The sequence below is a fragment of the Salmo trutta genome, chromosome 5 (genome assembly GCF_901001165.1).
Source record: "Salmo trutta chromosome 5, fSalTru1.1, whole genome shotgun sequence".
Classification (NCBI taxonomy): domain Eukaryota; kingdom Metazoa; phylum Chordata; class Actinopteri; order Salmoniformes; family Salmonidae; genus Salmo; species Salmo trutta.
In genome coordinates this window covers 61574437-61589436 of record NC_042961.1, presented here as the reverse complement: position 1 = coordinate 61589436, position 15000 = coordinate 61574437, and the positions used below count along the sequence as shown (strand labels likewise).

At 48.2% G+C, this 15000-nt stretch overlaps 1 protein-coding gene across 2 annotated transcripts in view; it reads left to right on the top strand.

The window, feature by feature from the left end:
• Nucleotides 1-11583: 11583 nt before the first annotated feature.
• LOC115194716 (prospero homeobox protein 1) overlaps nucleotides 11584-15000 on the top strand; it is a 6680-nt gene continuing 3263 nt past the window's right edge. Inside the window, exons 1-2 of one of the 2 annotated variants that reach the window (XM_029754615.1) lie at nucleotides 11584-11822; nucleotides 14698-15000. The exon at nucleotides 14698-15000 is cut by the window's right edge and continues 1476 nt beyond it. In XM_029754615.1, the coding sequence (XP_029610475.1) occupies nucleotides 14731-15000 (270 nt within the window). In that variant the 5' untranslated portion in view covers nucleotides 11584-11822; nucleotides 14698-14730. Of the gene's footprint in view, nucleotides 11837-14697 lie in introns of both variants that reach the window. The other variant, XM_029754616.1, reaches the window with a different exon arrangement.

The following is a 15000-nucleotide window of genomic DNA, read 5'->3' as shown; positions in this document are numbered from 1 at the left end:
TCTCTCTCTCCATCCCTCCATCTTTCTCTCTCTCTCCCTCCATCTTTCTCTCTTCAATCCCTCCATCTTTCTCTCTCTCTCTCTCTATCCCTCCATCTTTCTCTCCCTCTCAATCCCTCCATCGCTCTCTCTCCATCACTCCATCTCTTTCTCTCTCTGGAAAGAGGAGACAGAGGTCTGTGAGACAGAGATTATATCGTTGATGAAAAGCGCGACGCACACGAAGGGTGTGGGGCAACAGAAGACGAACAGCAGAGGGGCTAAAGGATCTTGGAGATGGGGAAAGGGCCGACAAAACAGGGGGGGGAAGTTTGCGTGACTCCACCCGGAGGGGCAGATCCTGAGTGGGCAGCCATACCCTCTGCCGAGGCGATAACAAGGAGGAGCCAGGGTCCGGTGGTGGTCCACCTGTCGTTGATACCTGGAGGTGGTCTTGAGAAGAGCAGACCAGGCTCTCTTCCAGGTATGGCGACAGCGGCAGACGAACATCTTGGCATGTTGACCTCTTGCTCAGGGAAGAGTGGGAGTTGATAACCCATCGAACACTCAAAAGGCGCGAGGTCAGTGGCTGAGCAGGGGAGGGTGTATTCTACCCACACGAGTTGCTGGCTCCAGGCGGTGGGATTGGCTCCAGGCGGCGGGGTTGGCTCTAGGCGGCGGGGTTGTCTCCAGGCGGCGGGGTTGTCTCCAGGCGGCGGGGTTGGCTCCAGGCGGTGGGGTTGGCAAAGACGAGGAAACGAAGAGTAGTATCCAGGTCCTGATTAGCTCCGACTAGCGGTTAGACTGGGAGTGAAACCCGGAGGACAGGACTAAGGACCACGGTCAGAGACCGTGTCCACCGGAAGTCCATAGATCCGGAAGACGTGCTGCACCATAAGATGGGCCGTCTCCTTGACAGACAGTAGCTTGGGGAGGGGAATGAAATGGGCGGCTTTGGAAAACCTGTCCAGCACTGTGAGGATAGTGGTGTTGCCATCAGACGGAGGGAGACCAGTGACGAAGTCCAGGGATATATGTGACCAGGGACGGTGAGGGACAGGAAGAGGTTGAAGGAGGCCTGCTGGAGCTTGCTGAGGAGTCTTATTCTGAGCACAGACAATGCAGGCGACGACGAACTTGGAGACGTCAGGGACCATGGTGAGCCACCAAAAGCGTTGTCGCACAAAGGCCAGGGTCCGACGGGAGCCAAGGTGGCAGGCAAGCCTGTGGGAATGAGCCCGTTCCAGGTCCGGGGAGCGGGCCGCGTCTGGGACAAACATCCGTACCCCCGGTTCTCTATTCCTCTGATGTGTAGCTGCCAGACACGAGGTAAGAAGGATGGTCTCAAGGTCCGAGGGTGTATCAGCGGGGCTATAGCGGCGTGAAAGTGCATCCGGCTTAAAATTCTTGTACCCCGGTAGGAGATGGTAAGGTTGAACCGGGTGAACAGCAGGGCCCATTGAACTTGCCTGGAGTTGAGATGTTTGGCAGTGTGGAGATATTCCAGGTTCATGTAATCCGTCCACACAATGAATGAGTGTTCCTCCCCCTCTAACCAGTGCCTCCACTCCTCCAATGCCATCTTCACCGCGAGTAATTCTCGATTCCCCACATCATAATTCCTCTCCGTGGCATTAAGACAATTGGAGAAGAAGGGGAAGGGATGCAGCTTAAGGTCCAGGGAGGAACGCTGGAACAGGACGGCCCCCACTCCAACATCCGAAGCGTCTACCTCCACCATGAACTGATGGGACGGGTCCAGATGGGAGCTGTGGTGAAGCGGTACTTCAAGTCCAGGAACGCCCAGTCAGCAGCTGGGGACCACGTGAATGGGATCTTGGGAGAGGTGAGTGCTGAAAGGGGGAAGCCAGGGTGCTGTAACCCCGGATAAAACGGAGATAGAAATGGGCAAATCCAAGAAGCGTTGCAGCTGCACTCTGGACGTGGGTTGGGGCCAATCCACCACCGCTCTCACCTTCCCGGGATCCATCTGCATATTACCAGCAGCGATGATGTACCCAAGGAAGGAGATGGTGGAGCGATGGAACTTGCATGTCTCTCCTTTGACAAAAATCTGGTGGACCTATGGAACATGGAGAACGTGTTCTTGAGCTGAGCGGGAAAAAATAAGGAGGATGTTGTTGAGGTAGACGAACTGCTTCATCATGTGGCGGAGAACGTTGTTAACCAGGGCCTGGAACACAGCAGGAGCGTTGGTCAGACCGAATGGCATAACCAGGTATTTGTAGTGTCCGCTAGTAGTGTTGAAGGCTGTCGTCACTCATCCCCCTTCCCATATCCGCACCAGATGGTAGGCATTCCGAAAGTCCAACTTAGAGAAAATGGTGATGAATGATGGCCCCCTGGAGCGTCTCGAAGGCCGAAGGGATGAGCGGTAGAGAGTAGCGGTTCTTAACCGTGATGTCATTGAGGCCCCCGGTAGTCGATGCACGGGCACAGGGTTTTGTCCCTCTTCTCCACAAAGAAGAACCCTGCGCCGGCGGGGGAGGCAGAAGGATGGATACATCCTGCAGCCAGGGAGTCCTCGATGTACGTCTCCATAGCCTTGGTCTCCGGATCTGACAGTGAATACAGCCGTCCCCGGGGTGGTGTAGTGCCCGGGAGAAGGTCGATCCCACAGTCATAGGGTCAATGCGGAGGAATCGAAGCGGCCCAGGCCTTGCTGAAAACCTCCCGGAGATCCTGGAACTCCGCGGGAACGGCGGAGAGGTCCGAGGCTGCTTACAAGCCCACAGGAAGACGTCCCGGGGCAGGTTATGCTGACTTCAGGCAATGGGCATGGCAGAACGGGCTCCAGCCCACAATAGCACCAGGAGTCCAGTTGATAAGGGGATTGTGTCGCTGGAGCCAAGAAATCCCCAATACCACGGGAACCTGAGGAGACTTAATGAGCATGTACTACATAGACTCACTGTGGTTCCCTGACACTCGCAGGTTGATAGGAGTAGCATTGTGGGTGACTCTGCCCATAGAGCGCCCATCCAGCACTCTAACGTCCATGGGAATGGAGAGGGGTTGAGTGGGGATGCCCAGAACTGACACCAGGATGGCGTCCGTGAAAATCTCATCGGCCCCAGAGTCAATGAGAACGCGGAGAGATTCCGACTGGTCACCCCACAGCAGGATGGCATGGAGAGGGGTGCGAGTAAGGAGAGGAGGAAAAGTCTTCATATGGCCCACCAGTGAACTCGTACCTACTGATGAGCCTGGTCTTTTAATGGACAGGTAAACAGGTAATGACAGGTAGTCCCACAATACAGACAACTCTTGGTGTTAAGTCTGCGTAAACGTTCGGCTGGAGACAGCTGTGCTGAGTTGCATCGGCTCCAGAATAGGCGAGTCAGCAGACCTCGGAGACTCTTGGGGAACTCGGGTAACCTCGGATTCTCTCGAGAACGTAGACACCGGGGACTTCCGGGATTCCTCGGAGGCAAGGTGGGATCCTTGGGCGAGCGACTGGGACCGGAATCAGACCTCCTCTCCCTCCTACGTTCCCGTAGCCGCCTATCGATCCGGATGGTCAAGGCGATGAGCGAGTCGAGATCCGTAGGCAGCTCCCAGGCTGCGAGCTCGTCTTTAACCTCCTCTGATAATCCATGAAGGAACGCGTCGAACAGGGCTTCGGGTTCCAGGCACTCTCAGCTGCCAACGTGCAAAAATCCATCGGGTAGTCTGCCATACTACGGGAGTCCTGACGTAGTTGCAGCAGCTTACGAACTGCCTCTCTCCCGGATAACGGAGAATCAAACCCTTTACGTACCCCCGCCACAAGTTCCTCCAGACTGAGGCAAACGGTGGATTGTTGCTTCCACACCGCCGTAGCCCAGGCGAGAGCCCTCCCAGACATCAGGATTATCAAGTACGCTATCCTCGAGAGATCCGAGGGAAATGACGAGGGCTGCAGCTCAAAGACGAGAGAACACTGGGAGAGAAACGCCTGGCAGGATCCTGGATCTCCATCATAGCGCTCCAGAGGAGGTAAGCGGGGTTCTCGGGAATCCAGGGTAAATTGGGGAGAGGCGCCACTGGAAGCGGGGTAACTGACAGTCTGGGAGGTTACTGTAGTGGCGGGCAATCCGCAGAATTGCTCCAGCAATGTATGGAAGGCACGGTCATGACGTTCTGCCAAGGTCTGGAATCCTTCCCTCATCTCTCTCTCTCTCTCTCTCTCTCCATCTTTCTCTCTCTCCGTCTCTCTCTCTCCATCCCTCATCTCTCTCTCTCTCTCCATCCCTCCATCTCTCCATCTCTCTCTCTGTCTCTCTCTGGGATAATGTATTTTTTATTCCTGGCACTGCTGAGTACTGGAGTGCTATTGAAGTGTGTTAGATCATCATCATCACACACACACACACACACAGACTGAGTGTTAGATCATCAGCCATTGGATGAGCTGCTTGATGTTGGGCCAAGTGGTTGACATGTTACAAACCTCAGAAAGAGGTAGCAACACACACAGAGAGATACACTACATGACCAAAAGTATGTGGACACCTGCTGAGTACACTACATGACCAAAAGTATGTGGACACCTGCTGAGTACACTACATGACCAAACATATGTGGACACCTGCTGAGTACACTACATGACCAAAAGTATGTGGATACCTGCTGAGTACAATACATGACCAAAAGTATGTGGACACCTGCTCGTCCAACATCTACTTCCACAATCATGAGCATTAATATGGAGTTGGTACCCCCTTTGCTGCTATAGCCTCCACTCTTCTGGGATGGCTTTCCACTAGATGTTGGAACATTGCTGCAGGGACATGCTTCCATTCAGCCACAAGAGCATTAGTGAAGTTGGGCACTGATATTGGTTGATTAGGCCTGGCTCGCAGTCGGCGTTCCAATTCATCCCAAAGGTGTTCGATGGGGTTGAGGTCAGGGATCTGTGCAAGCCAGTCAAGTTCTTCCACATTAATCTCGACCTTCCATTTCTGTATGGACCTCGCTTTTTGCATGCTAAAAAAGGAAAGGGCCTTCCCAAAACTGTTGCCACAAAGTTGGAAGCACAGAATCGTCTAGAATGTCATTGTATGATGTAGCGTTAAGATTTCCCTTCACTGGAACTAAGGGGCCCGAACCAATGAAAAACCATTATTCCTTCTCCCCCAAACTTTACAGTTGGCACTATGCATTGGGGCAGGCAGCATTCTCTTGGCATCCGCCAAACCCAGATTTGGCCATCAGACTGCCAGATGGTGAAGCACGATTCATCACTCCAGGGAACGTGTTTCCACTGCTCCAGAATCCAATGGCGGCGAGCTTTACACCACTTCAGCCGAAGCTTGGCATTACGCTTGGTGATCTTAGGCTTGTGTGCGGCAGCTTGGCCATGGAAACCCATTTCATGAAGCTCCCGACAAACAGTTATTATGCTGAAAGTTGCTTCCAGAGGCAGTTTGGAACTCGGTAGTGAGTGTTGCAACAATTCTTACGTACTTCAGCACTTGGTGGTTCCGTTCTGTGAGCTTGCGTAGCCTACCACTTCGTGGCTGAGCCGTTGTTGCTCCAAGACGTTTCCACTTCACAATAACAGCACTTACAGTTGACCGGAGAAGCTCTAGCAGGGCAGAAATTTAAAGAACTAACATGTTGGAAAGGTGGCATCCTAAGACGGTGCCACGTTGAACGTCACTGAGCTCTTCAGAATGTCGTTTTACTGCCAATGTTTGTCTATGGAGATTGCATGGCGGTGCACTTGATTTTATACACTTGTCAGCAACGGGTGTGGCTGTAATAGCCGGAACCACTAATTTGAAGGGGTGTCCACATACTTTTCTGTGTGTGTATGTGTAGATATATATATATATATATATATCTCAGAAAAAAAGAAATGTCCCTTTCTTTCAAAGATAATTTGTAAAAATCCAAATAACTTCATAGATCTTCATTGTAAAGGGTTGTTCATTGTAAATACTGTTTCCCATGCTTGTTCAACGAATCATAAACAATTGAACATGCACCTGTGGAACGGTCGTTAAGACACTACCAGCTTACAGACGGTAGGCAATTAAGGTCACAGTTATGAAAACTTAGGACATTAAAGAGGCCTTTCTACTGACTCTGAAAAACACCAAAATAAAGATGCCCAGGGTCCCTGCTCATCTGAGTGAACGTGCCTTAGGCATGCTGCAAGGGGGCATGAGGTCTGCAGATGTGGCCAGGGCTATAAATTGCAATGTCCGTACTGTGAGATGCCTAAGACAGCGCTACAGGGAGACAGGACGGACAGCTGATCGTCCTTGCAGTGGCAGACCACGTGTAACAACACCTGCACAGGATCGGTACATCCGAACATCACACCTGCATGACAGGTACAGGATGGCAAAAACAACTGCCCGAGTTACACCAGGAATGCACAATCCCTCCATCAGTGCTCAGACTGTCCGCAATAGGCTGAGAGAGGCTGGACTGAGGGCTTGTATGCCTGTTGTAAGGCAGGTCCTCACCAGACATCACCGGCAACAACGTCGCCGATGGGCACAAACCCACTGTCGCTGGACCAGACAGGACTGGCAAAAAGTGCTCTTCACTGATGAGTCGCGGTTTTGTCTCACCAGGGCTGATGGTCGGATTTGCGTTTATCGTTGAAGGAATGAGCGTTACACCGAGGTCTGTACTCTGGAGCGGGATCGATTTGGAGGTGGAGGGTCCGTCATGGTCTGGGGCGGTGTGTCACAGCATCATCGGACTGAGTTTGTAGTCATTGCAGGTTATCTCAACGCTGTGTGTTACAGGGAAGACATCCTCCTCCCTCATGTGGTATCTTTCCTGCAGGCTCATCCTGACATGACCCTCCAGCATGACAATGCCACCAGCCATACTGCTCGTTCTGTGCGTGATTTCCTGCAAGACAGGAATGTTAGTGTTCTGCCATGGCCAGCGAAGAGCCCGGATCTCAATCCCTTTGAGCATGTCTGGGACCTGTTGGATCGGAGGGTGAGGGCTAGGGCCATTCCCCCCAGAAATTTCTGGGAACTTGCAGGTGCCTTGGTGGAAGAGTGGGGTAACATCTCACAGCAAGAACTGGCAAATCTGGTGCAGTCCATGAGGAGGAGATTCACTGCAGTACTTAATGCAGCTGGTGGACACACCAGATACTGACTGTTACTTTTGATTTTGACCCCCCTTTGTTCAGGGACATTATTCCATTTCTGTCAGTCACATGTCTGTGGAACTTGTTCAGTTTATGTCTCAGTTGTCAAATCTTATGTTCATACAAATATTTACACATGTTAAGTTTGCTGAAAATAAACGCAGTTGACAGTGAGAGGACGTTTCTATTTTTGCTGAGTTTATTTGGTAAAAGACCTAGTCCATATTATGGCAATAACAGCTCAAATAAGCAAAGAGAAACAACAGTCCATCATTACTTTAAGACATGAAGGTCAGTCAATCTGGAACACTTCAAGAACTTTCTAAGTTTCTTCAAATGCCATTGTTGCAAAAACCATCAAGCGCTATGATGAAACTGGCTCTCATGTGGACCACCACAGGAAAGGAAAATCCAGAGTTACCTCTGCTGCAGATGATAAGTTCATTAGAGTTACCAGCCTCAGAAATTGCAGCCCAAATAAATGCTTCACAGAGTTCTAATAACAGACACATCTCAACATCAACTGTTCAGAGGAGACTGTGTGAATCAGCCTTCATGGTCAAATTGCTGCAAAGAAACCACTACTAAAGGACACCAATAAGAAGAAGAGACTTGCTTGGGCCAAGAAAAATGAGCAATGTACATTAGACCGGTGGAAATCTGTCCTATGGTCTGATGAGTCCAAATTTGAGCTTTTTGGTTCCAACCTTTGTGTCTTTGTGAGACGCAGAGTAGGTGAATGGATGATCTCTGCGTGTGTGGTTCCCACCATGAAGCATGGAGGAGGAGGTGTGATGGTGTGGGGGTGCTTTGCTGATGACACTGTCAGTGATTTATTTAGAATTCAAGGCACACTTAACCAGCATGGCTACCCCATCATTCTGCAACGATACGCCATCCCATCTGGTTTGCGCTTAGTGGGACCATCATTTGTTTTTCAACAGGACAATGACCCAACACACCTCCAGGCTTTGTAAGGGCTATTTTACCAAGAAGGAAAGTGATGAAGTGCTGCATCAGATGACCTGGCCTCCACAATCACCCGACCTCAACCCAATTGAGATGGTTTGGGTTGAGTTGGACCGCAGAGTAAGACTGAAATATCACATTTACATATGTATTCAGACCCTTTACTCAGTACTTTGTTGAAGCACATTTGGCAGCGATTACAGCCTTGATTCTTCTTGGGTATGACGCTACAAGCTTGGCACACCTGTATTTGGGGAGTTTCTCCCATTGTTCTCTGCAGATCCTCAAGCTTTGTCAGGTTGGATGGGGAGCGTTGCTGCACAGCTATTTTCAGGTCTCTCTAGAGATGTTCGATCGGGTTCAAGTCCGGGCTCTGGCTGGGCCACTCAAGGACATTCAGAGACTTGTCCGAAGCCACTCCTGCGTTGTCTTGGCTGTGTGCTTAGGGTCATTGTCCTGTTGGAAGGTGAACCTTCGCCCCAGTCTGAGGTCCTGAGGAGCTCTGGAGCAGGTTTTCATCAAGCATCTCTCTGTAGTTTGCTCCGTTCATCTTTGCCTCAATCCTGACTAGTCTCCCAGTCCCTGCTGCTGAAAAACATCCCCACAGCATGATGCTGCCATCACCATCCTTCACCGTAGGAATGGTGCCAGGTTTCCTCCAGACGTGACGCTTGGCATGCAGGCCAAAGAGTTCAATCTTGGTTTCGTCAGACCAGGTAATCTTGTTTTCCATGGTTTGAGAGTCTTTAGGTTTCTTTTGGCAAAGTCCAAGTGGGCTGTCATGTATCTTTTATTGAGGACAGGCTTCCGTCTGGCCATTCTACGATAAAGGCCTGATTGGTGGAGTACAGCAGAGATGGTTGTCCTTCTGGAAGGTTCTCTCATCTCCACAGAGGAACTCTGGAGCTCTGTCAGACTGACCATCGAGTTCTTGGTCGCCCTCCCTGACCAAGGCCCTTCTCTCCCCGATTGCTCAGTTTGGCCGGGCAGCCAGCTCTAGGAAGAGTCTTGGTGGTCCCAAACTTCTTCCATTTAAGAATGATGGAGGCCACTGTGTTCTTGGGGACCTTCAATGCTGCAGAAATGTTTTGGTACCCTTTCCCAGATCTGTGCCTCGACACAATCCTGGTTTTTGCTCTGACATGCACTGTCAACTGTGGGACCTTTTTATATAGACAGGTGTGTGCCTTTCCAAATCATGTCCAATCAATTGAATTTACCACAGGTGGATTCCATTCAAGTTGTAGAAACATCTCAAGGATGATCAATGGAAACAGGATGCACCTGACCTCAATTTTGTAAATAAAGTATTTGTTTTTATTTTTAATACATTTTTATTTTTTATAAAATTCTAAAAACCTGTTTTCACTTTGTCATTATGTGGTATTGTGTGTAGATTGCTGAGGAAAAAAATATATGTTTCATCCATTTTAGAATAAAGCTGTAACGTAACAAAATGTGGAAAAAGTGAAGAGGTCTGAATACTTTCCAAATGCACTGTATAGATACACCCACATATATACACACCCACATATATACACACACAGATACACACACACACACACACCATCCTCTTCTCTTCTCTGTGCCAAAATATAATTTTACGAAGTTAGCTATGTGGGTTTATGGTCAGTTAAACTCTATGCTCTGATCAGTAGTGTTTTCTGAGTGACTGTGTATGAACAGTATTTATTATACATAGATACCATTTTAATGCATAACCTAGAAATGACTCTGTCCACACACACACACAGGAAAACTCTCTCTTTCTCTCTCCATTGTAATTTCTCTGCATATGCTGTTGTTTATCCAGATAAACGTTCCTCTCTATCTCTCTCTCCATCCCTCTCTCTCGCTTTTGTTACCGCCATCGTTACCATAACTACCACGACCTTTTGATTTTAGTGCTTCTCGGAGGGGGGGGGGGGGGTTAATATTGAAGAGGAGAGAGAGGTTAGAGGGGGGGTGCTTAGGGTATGTGGAGGGATAAAAACAGAGGGATGGAGAGAGGGAGAGAATGGCTATTAAGTGGTGGGGGAATCGAGAGATAGAGGTGTGTGTGTGTGTGTGTGTGTGTGTGTGTGTATGCGTGCGTGCGTGTGTATGCGTGCGTGTGGCTGCATCACATCGTGATGACTAGTCTTCTGTTTCCATTGGTTGGCTATCGTTAGAATTTACCTGGATACTTGTTTAAGCCTTTAATATCATCTCTCAAACATAGTTACCATCTAATTCCCAAGGGGCTGCAGACTACAGTAGATGAACAGGTGAGATAATGTTGCCTATACACTTGTCAACCACATTGCCCTAAAAGCAACACATCGTCCATGTTCGTCATGTTTGCTGTCAAGGCCCCTGCCATGTGAATAAATGTCTGTCTACAAATAAATCAATGTGTTTATTCTGGAGATAACAAAATTCCAAAAGTTAATATTTGACTACTTCAATCCAGTCTACCGGTTTCGGTTGACACTTTGACAAGGGCCTAAGGTTAGTGTGCAGCAGACCGTCTGTCAGGTGAGCGTCTGACCAACGGTTTATAAAGGTCGTTGTAAAGAGCCAATGAGAGACCTGGCCAATGAGTGAACTCTGCTCTGTGATAGGACGGCAGACAGGAAGTTCAGTTGCCCACCTAAATAGCTATAGGTGTAGGATGGACTACTCTTGGCAATATCACCAATCCTACAATAGAACAGCTTCCCAGAGTGCACTTCAGTTTTTTGGCATGTCGTTATTTCATCCTATAGACCTTTCACTCACCTATAGGATGGGCTGCAACATAATGGATAGAAGCGAAAAAGTGAGGGAGAGAAAGAAAGAGATGAGGGGGGGTCATGCCAACCATAGATGGGGGGGGGGGGGGTCATGCCAACCATAGATAGGGGGGGGGGGGGGGTCATGCCAACCATAGATAGGGGGGGGGGGTCATGCCAACCATAGATAGGGGGGGGGGTCATGCCAACCATAGATGGGGGGGGGGGGTCATGCTAACCATAGATAGGGGGGGGGGGTCATGCCAACCATAGATAGGGGGGGGGGGGGGGTCATGCCAACCATAGATAGGGGGGGGGGGTCATGCCAACCATAGATGGGGGGGGGTCATGCCAACCATAGATGGGGGGGGTCATGCCAACCATAGATGGGGGGGGGGGGGTCATGCTAACCATAGATAGGGGGGGGGGTCATGCCAACCATAGATGGGAGGGGGGGGGGTCATGCCAACCATAGATAGGGGGGGGGGGCCATGCCAACCATAGATGGGGGGGGTCATGCCAACCATAGATGGGGGGGGGGTCATGCCAACCATAGATGGGGGGGGGGGGGTCATGCCAACCATAGATGGGGGGGGGTCATGCCAACCATAGATGGGGGGGGGGTCATGCCAACCATAGATGGGGGGGGGGGTCATGCCAACCTCGCGAGCCCGCCCTCGCACACCTCTCAACGCCCACCCGGACACCGCGATAGGACAGCGCGCGAGGATGGCACAGAGAGATATGTTCGGAAGAGAGAGAGAGAGAGAGAGAGAGATTGAGGGGTATAGGCAACGAAGAGCAGCAATAACAGGAAACACCGCGCGCAGGGCTTTCCTACGGAGTCGATGCTCGCGCTGACCAGAGCAGACCGATAAAACGCGAAGAGGACCGTCTCACAACTCTAAACAGAACCAACCGGTTCTAACAGTCTCGCGGAGAGAGAGGAAAAGAGAGAGAACGGTCTGTTTCCGTGCAGGGAGTTATCCAGTCGAGTGAGTTTTCAAAAGTAAATGATATGTTTCGTTTGTCACACTGTCCGTTGCTGTGACTGCACTACCAATGTGTGTGTGTGTGTGTGTGTCCGTCCGTCCGTCCATGTTTATGTAGCCTAACCTATTATCAACTGCGACATACGTGCACAGACAATTAATCGGTGCCCGCAGCCCGTCGCTCCACACTGTGCAAAACCGGGTCGGATTAACGTTATTTCCACTTCAATTCAACTCAAAATATCTACGTGATGAAGTTAAATCAACGTGGAAAACTGATTTGGATTTGTGAAAAGTCATCAACATTAAAGGCATTTCGTATTTATTTTCTACTCAACTTTTAACCGAAATCCAATGACATGATGACATTTTGTTGATTTGACGTTGAATTCCCGTTAGTTTACAACTCAACAAATGTAAATCAAACTAAACGTCTGTGCCCAGTCGGTCATGCGTCAGTCAGGACAGAGCGGAACCGGAGTTGTTCCCTCACGGTGGACAGATGTTCCAAGCCGCGGCGCGGAAGCCTCAAAGACAAGCGAGACCTTTTAATCTAACAAACAACGGTTAGGCCTACTTTTATAGTCATTTATAACAAACAGAATTAAAAAATATATATATATCTCTCTCATTAGGCTACATCTCTCCAAATGATTTGTGTCGTTGTCAGTTTAGTCTGTAATTTGGTCTTTGTCGGTAATATCCTGAATTCCTGATCCCGTTTTTCATAGATGGATCTAAAGGTTATAGATTTGAATTTATCTAGATAATTCCAAGCGTTAAGCGCATTGCAAAGACTGCCTGCCCGGTTAGCTGGCCACCACCATCTGCGCTGTATTAACAGAGATGGAATTTGAATAATTGATATTTATCTATTTTTAGGTTGTTGGATTATATAGTTCATGTTGCAACGGAATTATAATAACCCCCTACCGTGGTGACCATGGTGACTGATGTGGCCTATTCTCCGTAGGGTTAAAAAGCCACACATTTAGTTGAATTAATTTATGGATTATAGCTAGACACAAATCCTATTTAAAATGACACTTTTTGTTGTCTGTCTGTCCCTCTGTCCAGTATGTTAGCCTATATATGAAGTACTGTGAAGTACCTCTGTGTGTGTGTGTGTGTGAAGTACCTCTGTGTGTGTGTGTGTGTGTGTGTGTGTGTGTGTGTGTGTGTGTGTGTGTGTGTGTGAAGTATCTCTGTGTTATCACTGTCAAGTAGGACCACTGCTTTCACACTGCTACCTGTTTCTCTGTGTGTGTGTGGGTGTGTGGGGTGAGCAGGAGAGAAGGTACACAATCTGAATAAACAGAGTTTACAGCTGTCTATGAGCTGATAGCATAACAGTGAGGAAAGGGGGAGGAAGAGAGGGAAAGAGGAGGCTACAGAGAGAGAGAGAATCTGCCATACTCCACTAAAGTGAGTTTATGGGTTTAGTGAGTATTTCAGTTTCTGGGTTTAGTGAGTATTTCAGTTTATGGGTTTAGTGAGTATTTCAGTTTATGGGTTTAGTGAGTATTTCAGTTTATGGGTTTAGTGGGTATTTCAGTTTATGGGTTTAGTGAGTATTTCAGTTTATGGGTTTAGTGAGTATTTCAGTTTATGGGTTTAGTGGGTATTTCAGTTTATGGGTTTAGTGAGTATTTCAGTTTATGGGTTTAGTGAGTATTTCAGTTTATGGGTTTAGTGAGTATTTCTCTGGAACGTTCAGTTTATGGGTTTAGTGGGTATTTCAGTTTATGGGTTTAGTGAGTATTTCAGTTATGGGTTTAGTGAGTATTTCAGTTTATGGGTTTAGTGAGTATTTCAGTTGATGGGTTTAGTGGGTATTTCAGTTTATGGGTTTAGTGGGTATTTCAGTTTATGGGTTTAGTGGGTATTTCAGTTTATGGGTTTAGTGAGTATTTCAGTTTATGGGTTTAGTGAGTATTTCAGTTTATGGGTTTAGTGAGTATTTCAGTTTATGGGTTTAGTGAGTATTTCAGTTTATGGGTTTAGTGAGTATTTCAGTTATGGGTTTAGTGAGTATTTCAGTTTATGGGTTTAGTGAGTATTTCAGTTGATGGGTTTAGTGGGTATTTCAGTTTATGGGTTTAGTGGGTATTTCAGTTTATGGGTTTAGTGGGTATTTCAGTTTATGGGTTTAGTGAGTATTTCAGTTTATGGGTTTAGTGAGTATTTCAGTTTATGGGTTTAATGGGTATTTCAGTTTATGGGTTTAGTGAGTATTTCAGTTTATGGGTTTAGTGAGTATTTCAGTTTATGGGTTTAGTGAGTATTTCTCTGGAACGTTCAGTTAATGGGTTTAGTGGGTATTTCAGTTTATGGGTTTAGTGAGTATTTCAGTTATGGGTTTAGTGAGTATTTCAGTTTATGGGTTTAGTGAGTATTTCAGTTTATGGGTTTAGTGAGTATTTCTCTGGAACGTTCAGTTTATGGGTTTAGTGGGTATTTCAGTTTATGGGTTTAGTGAGTATTTCAGTTATGGGTTTAGTGAGTATTTCAGTTTATGGGTTTAGTGAGTATTTCAGTTTATGGGTTTAGTGAGTATTTCAGTTTATGGGTTTAGTGAGTATTTCCCTGGAACGTTCAGTTTATGGGTTTAGTGAGTATTTCCCTGGAACGTTCAGTTTATGGGTTTAGTGAGTATTTCAGTTTATGGGTTTAGTGAGTATTTCTCTGGAACGTTCAGTTTATGGGTTTAGTGAGTATTTCTCTGGAACGTTCAGTTTGTCACACCTGAATGTTCCATTTGAGCAACGTTCACATTTGTGTAAAAAGGCGTCAAATATATGTTGATCTCTAACCAGTTTAATCTCTCTCTCTATCCCCCTCTCTCTCTCTCTCTCTCTCTCTCTCTCTCTCTCTCTAGAAACAGTCATTGAGGAGGAGAAAAGAAAGAGCCATGGATTCCCCCTCTGATCTGTTTGGTCATCAGTCCTCCTTGATCTCTCCTTTCGACCCGTATCCCAACCCCTCTGACCACCCCACACCCTCAGGAGGGGGGCACGGTGCACCCAACCCCTCCTCACGACCCCCCTACCCCCTCATCCACCACCTGCTGCAGCCTGGTGGAGTTCCCATGAGGTCCGGGGGCCAATTACACCCACAAAGATATAACAGGGAAGAGGAGGAAGAAGGAGAGATGGAGAGAGAAGAAGAGGAGGAGGGGGGG